This window comes from Protopterus annectens, chromosome 12.part0, assembly GCF_019279795.1.
Source record: "Protopterus annectens isolate FY-2018-M chromosome 12.part0, PAN1.0, whole genome shotgun sequence".
Taxonomy (NCBI): Eukaryota; Metazoa; Chordata; order Ceratodontiformes; family Protopteridae; genus Protopterus; species Protopterus annectens.
In genome coordinates this window covers 1,204,842,780-1,204,864,238 of record NC_056746.1, presented here as the reverse complement: position 1 = coordinate 1,204,864,238, position 21,459 = coordinate 1,204,842,780, and the positions used below count along the sequence as shown (strand labels likewise).

Sequence of the window (21,459 nt, the reverse complement as noted above, 5' to 3'; positions counted from 1 at the left end):
CTGCTGAGTCATCTCTGAAAACAGGGTGTATTTTATGATGCTGACAAGAACTTAAAAAAGGTCATTCCCAACAGAAATATTAATTCAGAATTCCTTCACTTTATAGATAGTAAGCTTATCTTTTAAATTAAATGAATACTGGCATTTTTTTTTAATTTCCTGAGGTATTTCACACTTTCCTCTTATACTGGGCGAAGTATGCAGAGTAACACTCAACATCAATTTCAGAATATTAATTTCTTGGTATTTGTTATGAAAATTAATGTCGCTTTGTTATTTTCATCTCTAAAGATTGTGGGTTATTAGTGGCACAATTTATTCCATTAGTTTATTTTATTAGGTAACCACGGTTTTCGGAGAGGGAGAGGAGGGACAGATGCAATAAGAAAGAACAAAGCAAAGGTTTATTAATGCAAGTAGAAGCCAAGGCAACAGTAATAATAGGGTCAGTTTATTTTCTGTTGTATATTTGCATATTGCAGGGTTTTGAGATACAAAAGTAGTATTTTTGTATCTTTCTTCATGTGCAAAAGTGCCAGTTAACACACCAGAGTTTCTTAATGAGATGCGAGGTTGGTATCTTGATATTCTCCGAGTCCCAAGGCATTCAAACCTAGTTGCGACATTAATTGGTTCTGTTTACGCAAAACTAGACTATTGCATTCCCTTTCAGACATATTAATTCTATTACAAAAAATGAAAATGTTTTTAAAAACAAGACAACTTTCAGAGTGTTTAAACAAGTCATTGCTATGCTTGCCTTTTTTTAATATCATATAGATGTTAATAAATTCTCTTCTTTAACTGCCAAATTGTTTTCTCTATATAGAAGCCAAACATGAGCACAGTTAGCTAAATATACCACCATTTTTGAATTGCAGATACATCTTTCTGGACAGGGTAAAACCCTATTAAATCCCTCTACGCAAACATAGGGACCCTCGTTAATAAAACTACAATATTTACAACACCCACATCTTATCATTTTAGAATACATAACATTATCCAGACTTAGGTCAATATGTTTCAATGTCTTTTTAAAATTTTTCCCCAACTATATGTAATCTTGGTGGTCTCGCCTAACAATAATTTATATACAGGGGGAAATATAGCTTTCCACATATTTTTTAGAATAGATATCAACACTGAGGTTTTCTTGTTGTATTCTATAACTATAGCCCCCAATCTTTCATTGTCTCTTGTAGTATCTACTTTGCTTATACTATCATCACCCCCACATTCAACCTGGACTAAATGATTCAGTATCAGTGCACAGTGTGATTATGTTAATGGAAGTTTTTAGGTATTATTATTTTTAAATGTGAAATAAAGTTAATAGTTTTAGTTAGTTTTTTAAAGTTAATAGTTTTAGTTTTTTTTAATAACTATTTTTAGTGATGTAGTATGGCATGATGTTATAAATTGATGTATGTTTATAATTGGTTGGGTTATTTATTAATTGAGTATTTAAACAAGGACCAGTGATTGGTTGAATAATCTCTGAAGGTGTCCAATTGTATTAAGGATGAAGGCACTTAGTTTCAATAATAAATTATTTGCTTTACCAAGCTCAAATGCAAGTGTGTTTCTAAATGGTTGGGCTATTTAAAAGTTATTAATCCAGCGTTTTGACACCAGTGGAATGTTCAATATAGATTTGATTTTTTGGCATTTCGGCAGTTTTATTGTGGTCATATATATATATATATATATATATATATATATATATATATATATATTTCTGTGGTATACATAATGCCAATTCAGCAGGAAGGCACATTTGCTGGAGAATGGTACTTCTGAGTAGGTGCACGATACAAAAAGGTGCTGAGAAAGAAATTCAGCTAAGCAGGGTTAATGCCCTTCACCAGAAAAGGAAGAGTATTGCATATGCAGGTTCTCTTATATCCCACACATCCACATGAATTATGAGTATCATTCAAAAAGGATGAGAGTTTAGAATTTTGTGGAAAAGAAGAAAAATGATGGCAGAAGGATAAATAAGAAGTTTTGGCAAGTAGCTAGAAGGTATCTGCACAGACGCAAGATGGAGAGATTGTCAGGTTGAAGGCAGAAGATCAATGCAACCCAACTCTGTAGCGGCCCTAAACAAAGTATTCCATAACAGAGATAACGTGAAGGAACTGAGCTGGAGTAAGCGGCTCAGAGTCACAAAATAAGCAGTTATCATTAAGCAGCAGTATTTTAAAAGTGTAAGAAGATTATGCTGGAAGGCTGAAGACAGACAGAATGAACTTTTAAGAGTTAGGGGTCAGTGTCATAGAGTAAACTAAATGTGATTAGAAGGACATTCAATTATTTCTCCTGTTTTTCCTGTGTAAAACTATATGTTGCACACTAAGGTCCACAGATGTATTATGTGATTCCAGATGAAAATGCAGATAGTTGTGAAAGCCAAGACATTTGGGCACAGGAACATTAACATGGATGTTATGAGTGCATGCCACTTCATAATAGCCAAGAAAGGAGATGAATACAGTGAATGGAAAGTGAAAGTTCAGGGAATGAAACCAAATGGGATAAAAAGAAGGTGGCCAAGACTGGAAAATATGTATTGACTTTAATTTGTACACATTGTTGTCACTTTGTTGACCATGCTCCAGAGAGGACAGTTAATGTGTAATGATTGACAGAAGAAGAGGAGTATGACCTGAGCAGATGCAAATGTGAAAGGTTTGTGTATGTAATATAGAAGTCTCTGTCACCTCAGGGGCTTTGAGTGAGGAGACAACAATCTGCAATCTGCTATCACTGACTATGAGGAGGTTTCACTTATTTCTATGCATTATTGCCCAAATTTGCATGATCATATTTTTAGAATAACATTCTCTTTGATTTGCCCTATCCCTGTAGTGTTGTTTATCATGTCATAGGACTGCAGTCTATTGTGTATTTAATTTGACAGTTTCTTTTATTATTTACATTAGTGAACTGGTCCAAAAGCCCTTTGCTAGAATGACTGAGGCTTGAGACAGACAGACATAAATGTTGAATTGATTGTAGTTTATATATAATACAGATGGGAGAAATGTAAAAGAATCAGTCTAAGATATATAACAATACATTAGCAAAGAGCAAGTTATTGAAAATGAATGCAAATATTTAACAATCTATATGGATATGGAAAGAATAAGCTGAAATATAGTCAAAATCGAAAAGGAAATTGAAACAATCAAATCAAGCTGAAATACATAGAACATGAGTGGAAACATGTCAAATCATAAACAGAATGACTGCCATGAGTGCAGATAGAAATCTGCTAAACATACAGTATAGGCAAAAAAACAGTGACTATTGAATCAAAACTGGTGTGGAGTCAATGCAGATAAATATACTTATACCCATACACTATAGAATTTCTACTGGTATCTTGGCCAGCATACCACAATGAATGCTAGGGTACCTACTGTTGGTATTCAAAAACTGCAAACCACCAAATATAACCATAGTGTAATACTAGCCAGGCTTAGAAACAAAAAAATCCTCTGCACACAGGTTACTTCCATTATTTTAATAAAGTTTTACTAGACTACTTTTTTCCAAGCTTCTTGTTTCCAAGTCGGGCTGGTATCTTGGCCAGCATAGTAAATATACAAGGCTCTGGAATCAACAAAAATGTTTGTTATATAGTTAGGAATCAGTCAATGAGTCAAAGGGTATATTGCAAATTTTAGAAACATATGGGTCAGAGTTGTGTGAAGCGAGCAGTGTAAAGCAAATTTAAGGTAGTGGTCAAACAACTTAAGCAGAAAGGAAAACACATAAGCAAAGAGAGGACAATGCAGCTTGATTGTGTCAATAGCAAGGACTTATTCACACATCATAACATCAGGTAGAAGAACAGCTGCAAGCCAGAAAATATTTTTAAAAGCAAAGACGGTCATAGAGTTTCAATTAATTTTATAAATTAGGGGACAGATGCACTCTTTCAGGTCAGTTCATAGGGTCCCAGGTTACTTTATTTGTTAATCACTTCCCACAGTAAAAGCAGAACCACACATCAATGTCTGCAGGTGTTCCTTACAAAAGAGGAATAACATTGTGGTAATAATATATTGTTTCCCAGGAAGTATAAAGTGAGAGCCAGTTGATTGTTATTAATAAGGCCACTGACTTCATTTTGGCAATCGTATTACCATGGAATATGCCTGTGTCACCTCGTGGCATTGTAGTTTTTAGGGGACCATATCTGGTCTTCACATGCACTACACAGGTCTGCATGTTTATGCTGTCATACCAAGGCTAATCTGGGGCCCCTTAATTCCTACAGTCTTCTCCTCCTGCTACTGCCAGTCTTTCGACATAGGACAGGACTCGCCAGGTAGTGTCCCCCCAAAGTAGGCAAACTAGACACAGGCATTTACTCTGACCTTCACAGCCAGCTACTACATACTCCTTCCTACTCTCCACATCTAGATCGCTGGCACTCATGACTCTTACCCTCTGTGCTGTCTATCCAAGTCTTATATATTTTTGGAGATTTTTTCTTCCCTCTACGTCATCCTACAGCTCCTTAACAAGTGCCCCACAACCACTTCCTAACTCCAACCCCATGCTTCCTCCAATAGGAATGAGGTCAGCATGGATCATAAGGGCATCCTGGGGGGTTGGCCATTAGCATCCACTGTTTTTTTTTTTTTTTTACACCATCACTCCCCTCTTCCTCATGGTTCTCGTGGTGTCCAAGGAATAGACATGCAATGAGTACATGCAGGATTTCACCCCATCTTAGCTGTTGTTCAGCCATACCTCCCATCCCTCTGCAAGTGTTTTTGCAGAGGGGTAAGCTTCCATTCATCATCTCTAAACTTCTATATATACCAACTCCACAGCTGGACCAAATTGAAGAAGGGAGAAATCAACCCCCCCCCCAAAAAAAAAGATCAGTGCTGGACCACACTTGCAAATCACTCAGGCAGTGATTTCCCATGGAAAATTGTGATCAGTGTTGTTTTTCTCAAGATCTTGTACTTCATACAATTGATGGTCAGGGAATTTAATCTCGGCCACCTGTAGCTATACTTTTATTACTGAATCTGCTAATAATTTGGTAATATAGCCCCATAATGACTGGATTTGAGATTACTGGTGTTATGTTATTTTATGATAATCATAAATAACTTGGAATAAACAATAATAATAATAATAATAATAATACACATTTTAGCTTGCTTAATATTTTCACCACTTTGTGTAATGCTATTTTTAAAGAAAATTCTTCCACCAAAGAAATTTCCTAAATCTAGTTTAAAAAATAAAGACTTATATTTATCATTCTTTCATTTTTGACCTAAATAAAAATAAATATTATTACAAAAGATATCTTTATTGTAGTATCAGTATACAATAAATCATTATAAGAAGGGGAAACAATTTGTACTATGAAACAGATATGAAAACAGTTTTCTTTTTGAAATACTGAAACTGGTTAAAATGCCACTTTTTTGGTATATCTTTAGATTCCCATTAGCTAAGAGGTCAACCAAGAATATTTGTAGCATGCTGTGCCTTATGTAGCTTAATGACAATGAGAGGGCACTGACAGGAAAGCAACATTGGATGTCTGTATCTTTGTCCCCTGGATGCAATTATCATGAATCTCCACCCTCTGCCCACACATATAATTTGACTTTTTCAATTTTCAAAGGCAGGCAAGTCTCTGAGATGCAGTCTGTCATGTCAGCGTAACACTGTAACGGGCACTGCATGAACCCATTAGATACTCTGCACACTGCATCCTTCCACAGATGGCAAATGTCTGCAAACAAAAATTTCTACTAATCAGTGTTGCTATTGTGTACTTCTTTTACATTTTCTCATTTACAAACATCCTTAGTAAGTTTTTAGACTAATACATTGATCCACCCTTTTATGGAAATTCAGGATCATGGCATGACTAAAGTTACTGCATCCCTAGATGTTGCTTTATATGAAAAATAAGACTAATAGATCATTTCCTGTGTTAAGAAATAAAAACCTATACTGTTTTATCAGAATCATACATTTTTATCTATACATTCAACTATTATTTCTTATTTTAGTTAAACAAAATGCTAGTGTTCTTTGTAAACATCTGCAGAACTTTGTCAGATGTGATGTTCTCTGCAATGGTAACTAAAGCTGATTATGGATATCTTACCAGACTCAAATTATTTATTAACGACCACTCATTTAACTGTACATATGAACTGGGCAGCACACATCTAAAGTAGGATGTTTAAAATGGATTTTTGACAGAAATCTCTTGCAAATTAAATAAAAAATTATTTTCCATAAAAATACAACAACAAAAAAGGAAGACTAGTTGTACAGGAATGATATCAAGATATGAATTACTAAAATTGACAGTTGTCATATCTTCTTATGTAAGATTTGCATTAAAGATCACTTTAAATTCTTATTAAAATTAAGAAAACAGGAATCAACCTGGTATTGCTTGTCTAAACCACAACTTATTACGTTAAAACAAGAGATCAACACTTTCACCCTTGCCAGAGCTTCATCTGATCTCAGTTATATATAGCAATAATGAATAAAATGTTATTTTCTATTTTCCACATAAAAAGCCATGTAAAGTAATTATAATGAAGTCTTTAATCTCTGAGTTTTTTAAACACATCACAATTAATGACAGTGATCAGAAGAGGGTTCATAAATATGTTAAATCTTTATTGTAATTAGCGGTGTTTCCTTTAGCTAAATAAGTAAAAAGTCACTGTAATTTAGTAATTAATAGACTGATATCATTCCTGTACAACTAGTTTTCCTTTTTTTTTGCTTTGTTCTTCCTTAAGCAAAGTGCTTACTACCCTAAAGGCTGGAAAACTACAGTTCCTCAGTACTATGTTACATTATCAGATATTATAAATAGTTATTTATATATTTTTCATTTGATCTCCTCATAATACAAAATGGCTGTTGGCAGCAAATAAACTGAAATTTTTTTTAAGTTTTTTTTTCCGTGTGTGTGTGTGTGTGTGTGTGTGTGTGTGTGTGTGTGTGTGTGTGTGTGTGTGTGTGTGTGTGTGTATGTGTGTGTGTGTGTGTGTATCAGTATATACATTGACCACTCTTGTCCTTTCCATTCACTTGTTATGGCAGTACATAGAATTACTGCCAACTGGTCATTGTGTCATTAATTGCTTTTACATGACTCTCATTTCTTCTTTTTACATGTGCAATAATATTATAATGAGCCATTAATTTCAGAAAAAGAACACAATTAAATGGTCCTGCTTTTTCAAACTTCTTCTTTCAGCTATTTCCCAGTTAGGGGTCACCACAGCAGATCACCTGTCTGCTCATGATTGGCAGTAGAATTTTGCAGTGTCAAATTGCCAGCCCAGAAACCTTCCACAGAAGGCACACACACACATCTAGGGGCAATTTAGAGTGCCCAGTCCACCTACAGCATGTCTTTGGGAGGAAGCCAGAACACCCAGAGGAAACCCATGCACCCACAGGCAGGACATGCATTCTCTGCACAGAAGGCACCCCTGCCAAGTATCGAACCAGAGAATCTCTTGCTGTGAGGCAGCAACCCTAATCGCTGCACCACCACAGCCACCCTGGTTTTGCTTTTTCAAACACTAAACACTAAACATTAATTAGCTACAGGGAGTCTTTCCTCTATGCACTCCTTCTATTAGCCAGTGACTTTAGGTCTTTTTTTCATCTTTGTTAGGCATATGTAGTAGAAGAACATTAAATTCTCACAATTACAAAAAGTTTATGACTACAGTGAGAGGCAAAGAAGGAAAGACAACAAACGGGATGATTTGATGGGTCAAGAACCTACAAATATAATGCTCATTATGATGCAAAATCCAGGAAAGAAATTAAAAAAAAATAGTGCAAGATGCCTTGCATGCACAGATATTTGCAGTGAGGAAGCTGAACATCAAAGAAATGCCACAGAAGAAGAAAATTAGCATCATCATGTTTTATTTATTTATTTTTTTTACATGTACAACTGTAGATATTGCTTTTAGAGAGGACAGTATATTCTGTGAAATGGAAATTTATGTTTAGGTTATAACTGTCCGTTAACTGTTATACAGGATTAGAAAAAATGAGAATTCAGTCATATCAATACAGCTCTTTACAGAAAAGTGAAACTAAGACAAAAGAGATCTGAAACTAAGACAAAAGAGATCAGTAAATGGAAGAAGAAACATTTTGAATATCTGAATAACCTTTTTAAATAAATGGACTGGTTCCCTGTTTTAGCACCATGGATGTTGATAGAACCTTGGAAGAAGTAAAGTAAAACATTATTGAACTAAAACAGGTTAGTGTTCCAAATGTTGTTAAAGAAAATGTTTCTTTTTTTTCTAAGCAGATCAATATTCGTTTTTTAATTTAAAATGTGTACTGGTGGTAGATATGCAGTGGTGGTGCTGCGGTAGCATTGTCATCTCACAGTACAACGTTGTCCTGTTCGATTCTCAGCTAGAGCGTCTTCTGTGTGGAGGCATGCATGAATGGGCGTACCTTCACTGAAGGTTGTGCATCAGAGCTGGCAATTCGGCACGTAAAAAATCTACTGCCAATCATTAGCGGACCGGAGATCTGCTGTGGCGACCCCTAAACTGGAAAAGCCGAAAGACACAACAACAACTGGTTGTAGATATAAGCAATTAGATAATTTGTGATCCAAAATTCTGTACATTCTAATGCATATTCCAATTTTGCAAAATGTGCATGATACAGCCAGACGTTTCATTTAACTACAATCAAATTAATAATCAGGCATTTTCTTGATAGCTGAAATCAATGTTAACCAGTAAAACCAAGGTCTGCATGATATGCTTATATAAGAGAAATGTTCAGGCTGTTGACAATACTAGCCCAGATCATTGATACAGTGAGTCTAATATTGATGGTTAGCCACATCTACTACAAGTGCTTGTGTACGATTAGCTCATGACACACTTCCATGTTGCCACTCGCTCATAATGGCATTAGGGGGTTCAGTTACTTCCCATTACTAAAAAATCATACAATCATTCACTTTGCAAAGAAACAATATGTGTTCTAACTCACTTGCCCAAAGGTTCCTGTACTTCATTAATTCCAAGGTCCTGAACCAGCTGGTTGACACACCCACAAGTGACTCAAACATCCTAGACCTGCTGCTCACTAAAATGGAAGATTGCTGTACCACCCTCAGTCTGTGGCCATCCTGGTTTGATCTGACCACAAATCAGTCACGCTAGAAGTAACTATCACAAAAGACCCTCCCCCATTAGCAAAATCTAGACTAAAAAGGTTCTTCAAGACCAATTATAACTTCTTACGTGATGGCATAAATAGCTTCATAGGTCCTTCCCCCACTGATGGAACAAACACTTATGCTGAATTATACACTAATGTTTTATACAAGAATCTGTACAATTGTATTGATTCTCCCATATGTCATAGAACCGAAGCAAGATCTTCAAGGAAAAACAAACCTGCCTGGTGGACAACTGCCATTAATAGATTATACAACAGGAGAAAGAAATTGCTGTCTAAGAGCAGGAAGGGATGGTCTGAAAACTGGATCCACTCCCTCCTCAACATAAACAAGCAAATAAGACTCCTAATGAAGTCTTCCAGAGCTAACTAAGAATCCAAATTAGCTTACCTAACTAAGGATGAACATAAGACGTTCTTTAGTTACATCTGTAACTTCAAAGGTAAGGCCCAGATTTGCACTGAACCAATAGTTAATGGTAGTACATATATAGAACCTGTGGATATATCAAGATCTGCTGGCTAACAGACACAGTGAAAATTTCACTCCCCTGTCCCCACCACATATACCCCAAAGCATCCCAAACACCTGTCCACTGGCCAGTACTTCCTTGAAGCAGGTCTTAAATGCCCTCTCCAAGGCCAAAAACACAGCCTCTATAGGACCAGACAACATCCCAGGCTATGTTCTACATGGGTTAAAACAGGAATTAGCATCACCACTGAGCATGCTTTTCAATCACAGCCTAAACACTGGCTTCATCCCAGTGTAGTGGAAAGCAGCTGCCATCATCCCTTTGCACAAAGGGGGTGCATCCACAGACCATAGACCCATTAGCATGACCAACCGTATCTGCAAGGCCATGGCATGAATCATCATGAACCGCTTGACCCCACTCAGTTTGGCATTTTCAAGGGGAGATCATGCCTGTAAAACTTGGTGGACTTCTTCGAGACAGTCACCAAAGACCTAGAGAAGGGAAACCTGTGCATATGGCCTACCTACACTTAGCCAAGGCCTTTGACACAATCCCCCACTCAGGCATTATTGGTAAACTCACCCAGCTAGGTATCAATCCATATATTATCAGGTGGGTTGCAAACTGGCTCACTGATAGAATTCATACTGTCAAAATAGGGGATTCCACCACCTCCAGCAGACCAGCAACCAGTGGTAGTCAACAGGGATCAGTTCTGGGACCCCTACTGCTCGGATTCTACTTTTCTGAAGTACAGGCTAAAACTAAATGACTGCTTGACAAAGTTTGGTGATGACTGCAAACTGGGAGCGTTCATTGAACCCCTAGTGATGTCAACATCCTGCACAAAGGTCTTACACAGACTAATGAAGGGTGTCAAATTCATGGTCTTAAACTTAATGCAAAAAATGCATTATTATCCCCTTTGGCAAGGGGGATGTTCCTGCAAACTACCTCATCAACAGCAATACACTAAGCACATAGTCACTGGTGAGAGATCTGGGCACACAGGTTGACAGCAACCTTAACTTCAATCACTATGTCTCCACAGTGGTAAGAAGGGCATTTTATATTGCTCATCTCATAAGTAAGGGCATTACCTCCAGAATAAAAGAGGTTATAACCCCCTGTACTCTTCCCTCCTCAGCCAATAATAGAGTACAACATTCCATTTAGAGTTCCTAAAACCTGCAGCATTTGGAGAGACCACAAATTTTCCTTATGAAGAAAATTCAGGATCTTCAAGATCTACTCTGTGCCACACAGATTGCTCACAGGTGATCTGTGTCTTGCTTATAGGGCAATCTCTGACCCAGCTTTGATGGAAATGCTCCACATTCACAAGTCAAATGGCACACGGGGTCACTCGCTCAAAGGACCTTATCCTGGTATGTGACATCAACAGAACTTGCTGGAGAGACACATTTGTCTCACAGAGGTTGTCCCACCTTTGGAAAAAGCTTCCTATTCATGTTAAACAAAGCCCCTTATTGGCCCTATTTAAGTGCAATTTGGATGACTGGATGGGTAACCAGAAATTCTCCCCAGGGTTCCACCTGTGTTCCGCATGGACAGGGGCAATAGGTGCTGATTTTAGTGTCTACTTGAACCAGACACCCTTGGGAACATGGGTTGAACTTGGTTAAGCTTGTAAGGGCCCAGGGGCCATTATCCTAGTAACCTCTTATGATCTTATGATCCTATGAAAAAAGTGTAGTCACTAGTTTTGGCAGTAATTCAAAGAGGGAGCCAGCTTATGCATTTAAAGTTAATTCAAAAATTATCAGGCTAGGAGTTAGAAGTCAAACACCCTAATGAACAATAGGATATGCAAGCAAAAGTATTAAGAAAAATATCTCAATAAACCAATCAGGTTATTGCTATTAAATAAAAGAGCAAACACTTAAATCAAGAAACAGCAAAATCGTCAGCTGAGCACTTTCATCTTTCTTGATGTCATTAACACTGAAGATAATAAGAGCAAGTTGTCGCCTGATTGTTTTTTTTATTTTATTTTGCTTTAACACTTCAGTTGGTAAGCAGGGTGTTTTGGGTCAAATTTTTGTTATTCCATCCTTCCTCTCTAACTAGTAAGCTGATTCAAACAACTGACTGGAGAACACAAGTAGGCAGAGTTTTCAGAAAAGCATAGGTTCAGATCAAGACAGGAATCAGTATGTTTCCTTCCCTTTAGGCCTATTCTTTCTACTTCCTTCCCCTTTTCTGAAGACACAAAAAGAGGTAAGAGGGACCTGGCGAACATCTGATGAGGAGTTTACATATCAAATTCCCTACCTTCAATTAATGGATGCATTGATAATGTGGGGGCTTGCAAATCTGACCCATTGGGATGTATTCCCACAATAGGCACTGATTTCACTTAGAATAGTATATGCTCCTATGCTTCTATGCATGGCAGATTGCTTATCCGTAGCCTCTTTCTGCTGTGAATTACATCAGCTAACCTCTAACAGGCTGAAACCATGCAATAAGTCAAAAATACTCAGAAACCCCGGGATAGGAAAACAGACCTTAACTACTCACTTGATGACTGAAAAAACTTAAATGTAAATTTTCCCTCTGACATATAAAGTAGAATGGATGCCTTATTATGTCTGAGGAAAGTGGCATATAAGAAATAACAGGAAGTATATGGTGAGCTGTAATACTCATGCTGGAAATCATAATTTAACAAATGTAAGTAAACAGTACATAACGGACAGGCCTGTGTCAGATTCATTATGAATGAGCTAGGTAAACAGTACATAATGGACAGCCCTGTTTCAGGTTCATTATGAATGAGCTAGGTAAACAGTACAAACAGGTCTATGTCAGGCTTATTATGAATGAGATAGGTAAATGATGCATAATGGACAGGCCTGTGTCAGGTTCATTATGAATGAGCTAGGTAAACAGTACATAACGGACAGGCCTGTGTCAAGTTCATTATGTATGAGCTAGTTAAACAGTACATAACGGACAGGCCTGTGTCAGATTCATTATGAATGAGCTAGGTAAACAGTACATAATGGACAGCCCTGTTTCAGGTTCATTATGAATGAGCTAGGTAAACAGTACAAACAGGTCTATGTCAGGTTCATTATGAATGAGCTAGGTAAACAGTACATAACGGACAGGCCTGTGTCAAGTTCATTATGTATGAGCTAGTTAAACAGTACATAACTGGCAGGCCTGTGTCAGACTCATTATGAATGAGCTAGGTAAACAGTACATAATGGACAGGCCTGTGTCAAGTTCATTACGTATGAGCTAGGTAAACAGTACATAATGGACAGGCCTGTCTCAGGTTCATTATGAATGAGCTAGGTAAACAGTACATAATGGGCAGGCCTGTGTCAAGTTCATTACGTATGAGCTAGGTAAACAGTACATAATGGACAGGCCTGTCTCAGGTTCATTATGAATGAACTAGGTAAACAGTACATAATGGGCAGGCCTGTGTCAAGTTCATTACGTATGAGCTAGTTAAACAGTACATAATGGACAGGCCTGTCTCAGATTCATTATGATTATGAGGTATAAGTGCTGTGCTTTCTTTAGTCTCTGTATCTGTGGAAGGTCATAGCAACAGTAGAGGCTGACCAGAGGACAATTATGAAGCAACTAAAGGTCTGACAAAAAAAATGCAGAATAAAAATTGGCTAAATGGATTGAATATCTGTGCTATATCATAGACAGTCACTTAAAGAGAGCCAGTATGCGTGAGCTCCTTACTGTTACTAAAAGCACAGATATTTTGCTAGTCATGTGAGGGTGGTGTAGAAATGGGAATGGAAAAAATGTTTGCAAGCGTCCTAATTTATGAGGCCAGACATTATCTGCTACTACCACTTTTGCGATTATAAGGTTGATCTTTTATTTCATATGTAAATGTAGAACTCTAATGTAAAAGAATCTGGGTTTGTCCCATATGTACAAAATTTAGACCACAGTCAAATAAAAAGAACAATGTATGGAGTGGCTATGTCATACCGATCCTGGAAAATCTGCTTCTCATGGTTAGAGTAAGATGAAGCTGAACAATGTGATGTATTAACTTACATTATCCATTAATTTTTCAGATCCATTCAGATTCAGATGAAGGAGATGGGTCAATCAAATACACAATCTCAGGAGAAGGAGCTGGCACCATTTTCATCATTAATGAGATTACAGGTGATATCCATGCAACGGAGCGTCTGGATCGTGAACACAAGACCACCTATACCCTACGTGCACAGGCTAGAGACAAGCTGACAAGTGAGCTGCTGGAACCTGAGTCAGAATTTGTAATTAAAGTTCAAGACATCAATGACAGTGAGCCTAAGTTTTTGTATGCGCCATATATTGGAAGTGTGCCAGAGCTGTCACCTGTAGGTAAGTAGCAAACATTACTTTTTGTCTTAAGGAAGTGTTGCAAAACTGAGCATCATGCACCACATCTTAGTGTATCTTCATAGTGGCAACATTTCCCATTATACTTTAACCATTTGCAAGGGTATTGAATTGGTTATACGGTGCACGTCTTTAGAGCTGGTCTACTCATTATTTTTAGAAACATTTCTTAATTCAGCCATTGCGACTTCAAAATGAAGGGATAATTTTTTTTTTATTTATGTTATTAATATTATTACAACCTTTGTTTTGCAAGAAATGTAGGTAGTCTATATCTAGCAGGACCTTTTTTACCAGAATCCTGAGTAACTGTACAGCCTGTAATAAAAAGCATGAATGTGCATAATGTCCAGCTTACGCTTGTGACCACTATACTGTCCAGCAGCTAGCTTGTATTAATATTAGCAACAACATCATACAATTGTACACTAAGACAGCAATGAAGAAGATGCAGTATATCTCTCATTATGGAAAACAAGACTCCATTAGTGAGTAATGAGAAATTCAGCAAGTTATGTAACAGAGGCCATACAGTGTCTGTTGTCAGTCAAAACAGAGAATTGAGAAATGAGAAAATGGAGTGTAAATGACACTGGGATAAAATAGTGAAAAGTGACATTACTTTTACAAAATCACAACATTACATGAAATAGTACTCTGATTGTGTTTCTGTAGTTATTGTAGCATTGTAACGTTCACATTGACAATGGCAAAAAAGGCTGAATTCATATAGTGTACTTAACTGATTGAAATTGCAGAGGTTAGCAGAGGAGTGAAAGAAAATCAAATTAAACAAAAATTGAACCTAGTGTGGTTCTGCCTTAATCCAAAATCAGACCACAAAGAACAGTAAAACAGGAGAGCCAAGATTAACTTTTAGTTTAAGCCACTTTATGAATAAGAAGGCCATAGGATAAGTGTATGTCTACAGCGGACAAGCTGTACATCAGCTAACTGGATAAAGTAGCACTCCAAATGACAGATGGCATGTTTTCTCAATTTTAATGATAATCTGTCAGCATGAAAAGTATTTAACTTACTGAAGCCTATAATGTCTTTTTGTATACTTCTAGTTCACAACCTTATGGTGCCCAGAACTTTTTTGGATCTGACTTGTTTAACTAAATGTCTTACCTCTAACAACAGGCAATATTAAACAGGGCAATGAGTTATTAACAAAACAACACTTCAGTTGTTAATCTAGGATATCCTGCAGTGTAGCAATGAATCTGTGTTTTCCACTTATTAATATTTTCATGTTTATGTTCAAATGTTTATAACTGAGACATGCATTCCATTGTGGCTTATGATGTGCAACACCAATGCGGGAGACATGACAATTCCTTAAAATAATGGTTTATATCACCCTAGAAATATTGCTCATTGTTTGTTAGCAATACTGAAAATAAGCAATATTTTCATGTACTAAATACTTTAGAAAATGAGTAACTTACAAACTGTTGCATGAAATTACATGAAACCTTAGATGTCATTGAGAAAACTGATTTTGATATTAACACTGTAAGCTGCACATATTGTGAGATATCCAACATTAAACATGTGTTCCTATTTCTGTAAATATTTCAATAAACCCACACACTTATAGAGGAATTTCATGTTGTCCTGTAAAAGCTTATGTCCTAACAGTATATGTCTATGTTGCATGTATTTTTAAAGAAATGGAAATTTATTTGTAAAGGTTTAGAAAAAATATTATGTGGGGTTTGTGTGCATTATAATACATTACAGTATTTATGAAAAAGACTATGAATATACTGCTTATTAGCGTAGAAATAATTTTTACTGATAACATTATTTGTACAGTTTAATAGCTTTTATTGTTCATGTTTCTTTATTGTATGCCTTTTGAGTTTATTTTTCAGAAAATGCTATGGAATACAAAATGTGTGTAGGCTGCTAGACATGTGATATTCCACAACACATAGGTATTAATGAGTTAAATGACCGAACTGGAAACATATCAGTGTTATGGGATCATAAGCTCAGTATAGAAGTTAGCTGCATGCTTGTATCAATGTATATATAAGGAGGTAACACAGAGATTAGATAAAAGAAGAGAAATCGATCTTGGATCAGTTTCTGTATATGTATTATCAATTTCTTTTTTGCTATTGTGTAAATTCCTAATTATTTCAATGATGCTAATATTGAAGCCTTGGCTAATCTTTCTATGTCAATAGAAGTTATAAACAGAAATTCCTTACTCTTGTAGAAGGCAAGGTGTTAATCCATTGTTGATTGTGTTGCTGGAGAATGGTGACATAGCCTTCTTGTACACAGTCTAAATATACAATACTGGGTTCGGGTAAACTGCATCCATACTGTCTAAAAACACATCCTTAACCTTCACATATCACACAAGCCAAACTTATAGGGTGGAACAGTGCAGAATGGTCTTATTGTGTCACTTACCATCCACGCTTATATAGAATCTCTTATTATTATGTTGCAGGTAGAGTTTAATGAATTAGGCATGGATCCTTCAGGCTTGTGGGTAACTACACAACACATACCCATAAATCTGGCATTGCGTATAAGGTCTTCATTTTTGAAGGACTTTTTATGAGACACAGTTCAATTTCTCTGTAAGATGTATGCATGATACAGACTGCAAAATACTTATTTTGACAAAACAGCTTATCGTTATGTGGCAAACATATTTAAAAGTGTTTTGTTTCAGAGGAGGCAACACTTTTAAGAGTTATACAGTAACAGAGAAGTATACCATGAGAAAACCCTGACATTTTTTTCACAGAATATTTAAAGCACCACTGGAGATAATCCTTATGTAATGTAGTGACAGTAATTTAGATTGTCAGTTTTATTAACTTATACTATGGCAATAGAAGGTAGATGGACTGCATCCATTCTAAAAGTGAAGTGGGGATGTGCAACTAGAAAATAAGCTCCGCCCCATTTCTTTAGTCATTAGTGTAATTTCTACAATATGTATAATTTTTAATACACAATGTTTAAGCCTCCCGTTTAGTGTGCATGATCATTAATTCCCTGTCACCCCTTCTGTATCTCACATGATGCAAATGAGATTGGACTGTCCTTGTATGATGACATCATTGTGTGAGGGAAGTTTTTTTTTCCATTCTGACCTACTTTTAATCACCAGCACCAATCTATGGCATGTGTTGACACTGAAACAATCCATGAGAAAGTGCTGTCTTGTACATCTCCAATAAAGAAGATCTATTTCTGCTTTTTTTCTTTTTCTGCCAGAGTAAGAGACCCCCCCCACCCCTGCACTCTCAACCATAGGGTATAGCCAGCATGAAACAGCCATGCTCTTTGTCACTGAGAGAAAAACAAACCATGACCCCTCAGTGTGTTCATCACTCTGGCTATCAGGCGTCATGTTTTTTAGCTGAACCTCTGTCATCATCAGCATCACACATTGGAACTCTTCCAAACTGTGTATGTTTTAATCTCTATGTGCAACAATGAGGAACAGTTCTAGATCCAGAAATCAACAAATAACTTTCTCATTAATGTATCACCATGAAAAGAACTGCATTTTGAATTTTACTCTTAAACATTTAGAACTCCTCATTTTGATTTTCACATGGGATTTGCCATGGATTTTTTGATTTAAAAAAAAAAATACTTGAACATTTGCCACTAAGTTTGCATTTTAGTTCAAGCGTTTTTGTTATGACTGAATTTTCCAAGTAAATGGAACATGAAAGGGGAATGTGGCTTCAACTATGACTCCCTAAATATGTTTGCTTATTTATTTAATGACAAATTTCTCAAAAGGAATTTCATTTAGGTGAATTGACAGGAAGAATTCTTTGCTAAACGTATACTGTAATGTACCCATAGGTATGGCTATATCAACGTTAATTATAATAGAGATGAGATACCTGCATCACTTCTTGTACTGCATATGCAGAGTCAAAGACCTCCAAGGGAAACAAAAAGAGTCAAAACATTCTTCTTCCAACTGGACCTGACTACAAAGTCTTTGAAGAACTGGTCCTTTTCTATGTCAACTAAATGTTTCCATAACAGTTGCAACATTCAGGGTTTCCAATGATTACAACAATCTAGCTCATTAAACTTATATTTAATTATCCAGATATTTAAATGCCCAATTGCAATACCTGAGTGAGGCGTTTTGATGTCTGCTTGAGGGTATATTCTTGCATTGCAATACTTAAAGTTAGACTGATGTCTCCAGCTTTATCTAGCAATATTTTTAAGTTGTGAATAAGGCAATGTAAGTTAAATGGATTATTGTGTCAATTAAATGATTTACTAGTCTGTGTTCCTGTAATTGTACTAGAATTAGTTCCATTGCCTCCAATTAAAATGCTTTAATGTAAAGCAGATTGGTTGTGCGAGGGTTTCTTGTCATCTAAGATATGTTCAGACAATGGACAATCTCTTACTTTAGAGTAGCTGAAATTTGAGGAGTCACATACAAGAAAATATTTCCTTACAATTATATCTAAAAATAAGCAAAGTGATACAGAAAAACCATGATATATGACAAGAAGGTACTGCATATTAATATAAAAAGCAATATTTAGATGCTCATCTAGGATTACTGATCATACATTTTAGCAAATAAAGGAATGCATTCTGACACAGAATATAATAACCTAATTTTAAATATACATTAAACTCAAAGTTAAACTTAATCTTAGCACTGAACTATCAGTGCAATTTTTTGCAAAAGAGTTTAATTTTTTTATTGAGATGACATAAGTAGTAGATAGAAAAATAAATAGTATGGATTGAATTTTGTGTAATTTTACAAGTGCAATAGCAGCTGATATTGACAAACTCATTATCACGGATACATTGATAAGTATAGAGCAGAGGTGAAGATGGATGATAGGGCAGCTTTCTAGGTAAGCAATGATATGTGGTTCAGAATGTAATAAGACAGACATCTGTGCGATGCTAGAAAAGAAAGTATCCTGATTCAAAAGGCTGCAGAGTGCTGGGTGATCCTTATGAAGAATTGTACTGGGATGAAACTAACCAGTATGAGGAAAGCTCCAAGGATACTATGTTGTTCTGCTGTAATAAAACAGTGAGACTGTAAGAGGTACAAAGGAATACTGTAAACGCTCTTTGTTTTAAGAAGGCCCTACACATATAACTTTGGCAAGGGGGGGGCAGAACAGCCTTGACCAGGTTAAACTGAAGATAAGGTAGAGTACTGTTTGGTCATGGGAATCAATGAATGGATATTTGGACATAGAATGCACAGTTTGGGCTTACTATGCAACTGTAATGTGTGAATGAACCACTCAAAGAGTCCATGTGTGTGATAGGGGAGGGGTAAAGGCCTTAGCTTAAGCATTGTTTGCAGCAAAAGGTCCTTGTTGGATCAAACAGTTGAGAACAAAGCTAAAGACATGCATAAAAAGCAGGTAACAAGGTAAGGATATGAAGCACCATTGTTAAAATGTTAGAGCAAAGCACCTAGAACAGTGGACATAGCCTGAAATGCACTTGCACTAATTAACAGCCACTCCTTAACAAGACAGCTTACTCTTTCCACTTAATGGATCACTGGAGGTTTGCACTCTAAATTACAAATGGTGGGGCCTAAACATTTTCATAGAATAAAATTATGTCCTCACATTTCAAACATTCATATCTCTGGAATCACAGAGGTTACTAAAACAGTGTAAATTTCAAACTCTCAGCACAAAGTATTTTTATAGCAGTAGTTTTTTTAGTTTGCAGGTATTAAACTGGATTTCATAAGTCAAAACAAACTATTACGATTGTAATATTTTCAAAAATGTAAGTTATACACATACTGCCATCAATACTTTGTTCATCCGGCATTCATATGAAGGTATGCAGTTCTGTCTGTGCTACTTGTTTGTTCAGAAATTAAAAAAAAAAATTACATGAACAACAATTAATATCGTATCATCTGCACTAGACAGATGTCAAATATCACTACAGTTGCATTTGACATTCTATAAGTTATAAGATAAAATATTTAATACATTTTATGAGTCATTGTTTTGGAATTATTAATTCAAATATGAACAAGCAATATTTGATACCTGGAGGTGTTAGTCGGGTGAAACTGCAGAAGCACCTGGAGACATCACTGAGCTGTAATGAGTTAAGGAGCAAGACAATATGTTTATTTGATAATCCACTTTATTAATACAAAAATGGAATATTGGTACATTACTCTTCCTTTTCAGTAATGCTGAAGGTGTGCTCTTGGAAAACTGTTCCAAGTGCAGTCCAGTCCACAGACAGGGAAAATGGGAAAACAAAATGGGTGGATGGAAAGAACGGATTCATGTCATAAAAAGAAATGCAGCAAAATAAAAAAGAAACACAATTCTCGGAACTTTAAAAAACAAGGTCATCATTATAGAACAAGAAAAGAGGTGCTTTAATATATTAACTCAATACTCCCTTAAATGAAAGTGTTACTTTATATCTGTTCTTCCTCACCAAATGCAACATTTCTTTGGAACAAATGTGAAAACAAACTGCAAATTAAAAAACAGCAATAGGTATATACATGAAATGTTTAAAATAAAGAGGGCATATAATTGCATTTCAGAAAAAAAACAGTCATATTCACAATCTTGGAATGTCTAAAACATAGATTGCATTTCAAAAATCAGCATTACTCACAAACCGAAAATACATACAACAAATAAGGCATTTAAAAACATTAAATTTAACATTGCATTAATGTGAATTAAAAAAAAAACAGTAGAAACTACCACAGAAAGAGCTACAAAAATGGAAAACTTCTTAAGATTTGATTACAATGTTTCTAGAAAAATGGACTCAATAAAACAACATACTCTTGGAATGGATAAAGGTAATAGTCTGACATAGTGTTATAAAGATCTACCTTCTAGAGGATGTCATGCTACACTAAATTAGGTTAACTGAAAATTTTCTGTCCACTGAGTGGTGTCTGGTTTGATCTTATTGTAATTCACACAGTAAAGTAGTGTAAATATGAGATTAAAGAACATACAGTGATAACATCCTATGCAAAAGGCAAAACATATATATGCGCAGTATAGCTACAGCTTTGAGAGTTAGTTGTACTGAGTTTTCTCAAAAGAAGAAAACTAATCGGTTTTGGTACACTTTCTGTAAACTGAATTCTGATGTTTGGAGACTTTTAGGGATAATCTGTGAAATTAGTAATAGTATAATGTTGAATACAGGTATATGAGCAACATGTATGATCCCATATTCTGTACAATTACTTAAGCAAAAAATATATTTTCACATAAATCACTAAGCAGACAACTCACATGCATTTTCAGGTCAGGTGCTGCTT

General features: G+C 35.9%; 1 protein-coding gene across 1 annotated transcript in view; it reads left to right on the top strand.

The window, feature by feature from the left end:
* The window catches only part of CDH22 (cadherin 22), a 3,413,183-nt gene that overhangs the window by 1,354,059 nt on the left and 2,037,665 nt on the right, over positions 1–21,459 (top strand). Inside the window, exon 4 of the mRNA XM_044090249.1 lies at positions 13,820–14,114. Within this exon, the coding sequence (XP_043946184.1) occupies positions 13,820–14,114 (295 nt within the window). The remainder of the gene's footprint in view (positions 1–13,819; positions 14,115–21,459) is intronic.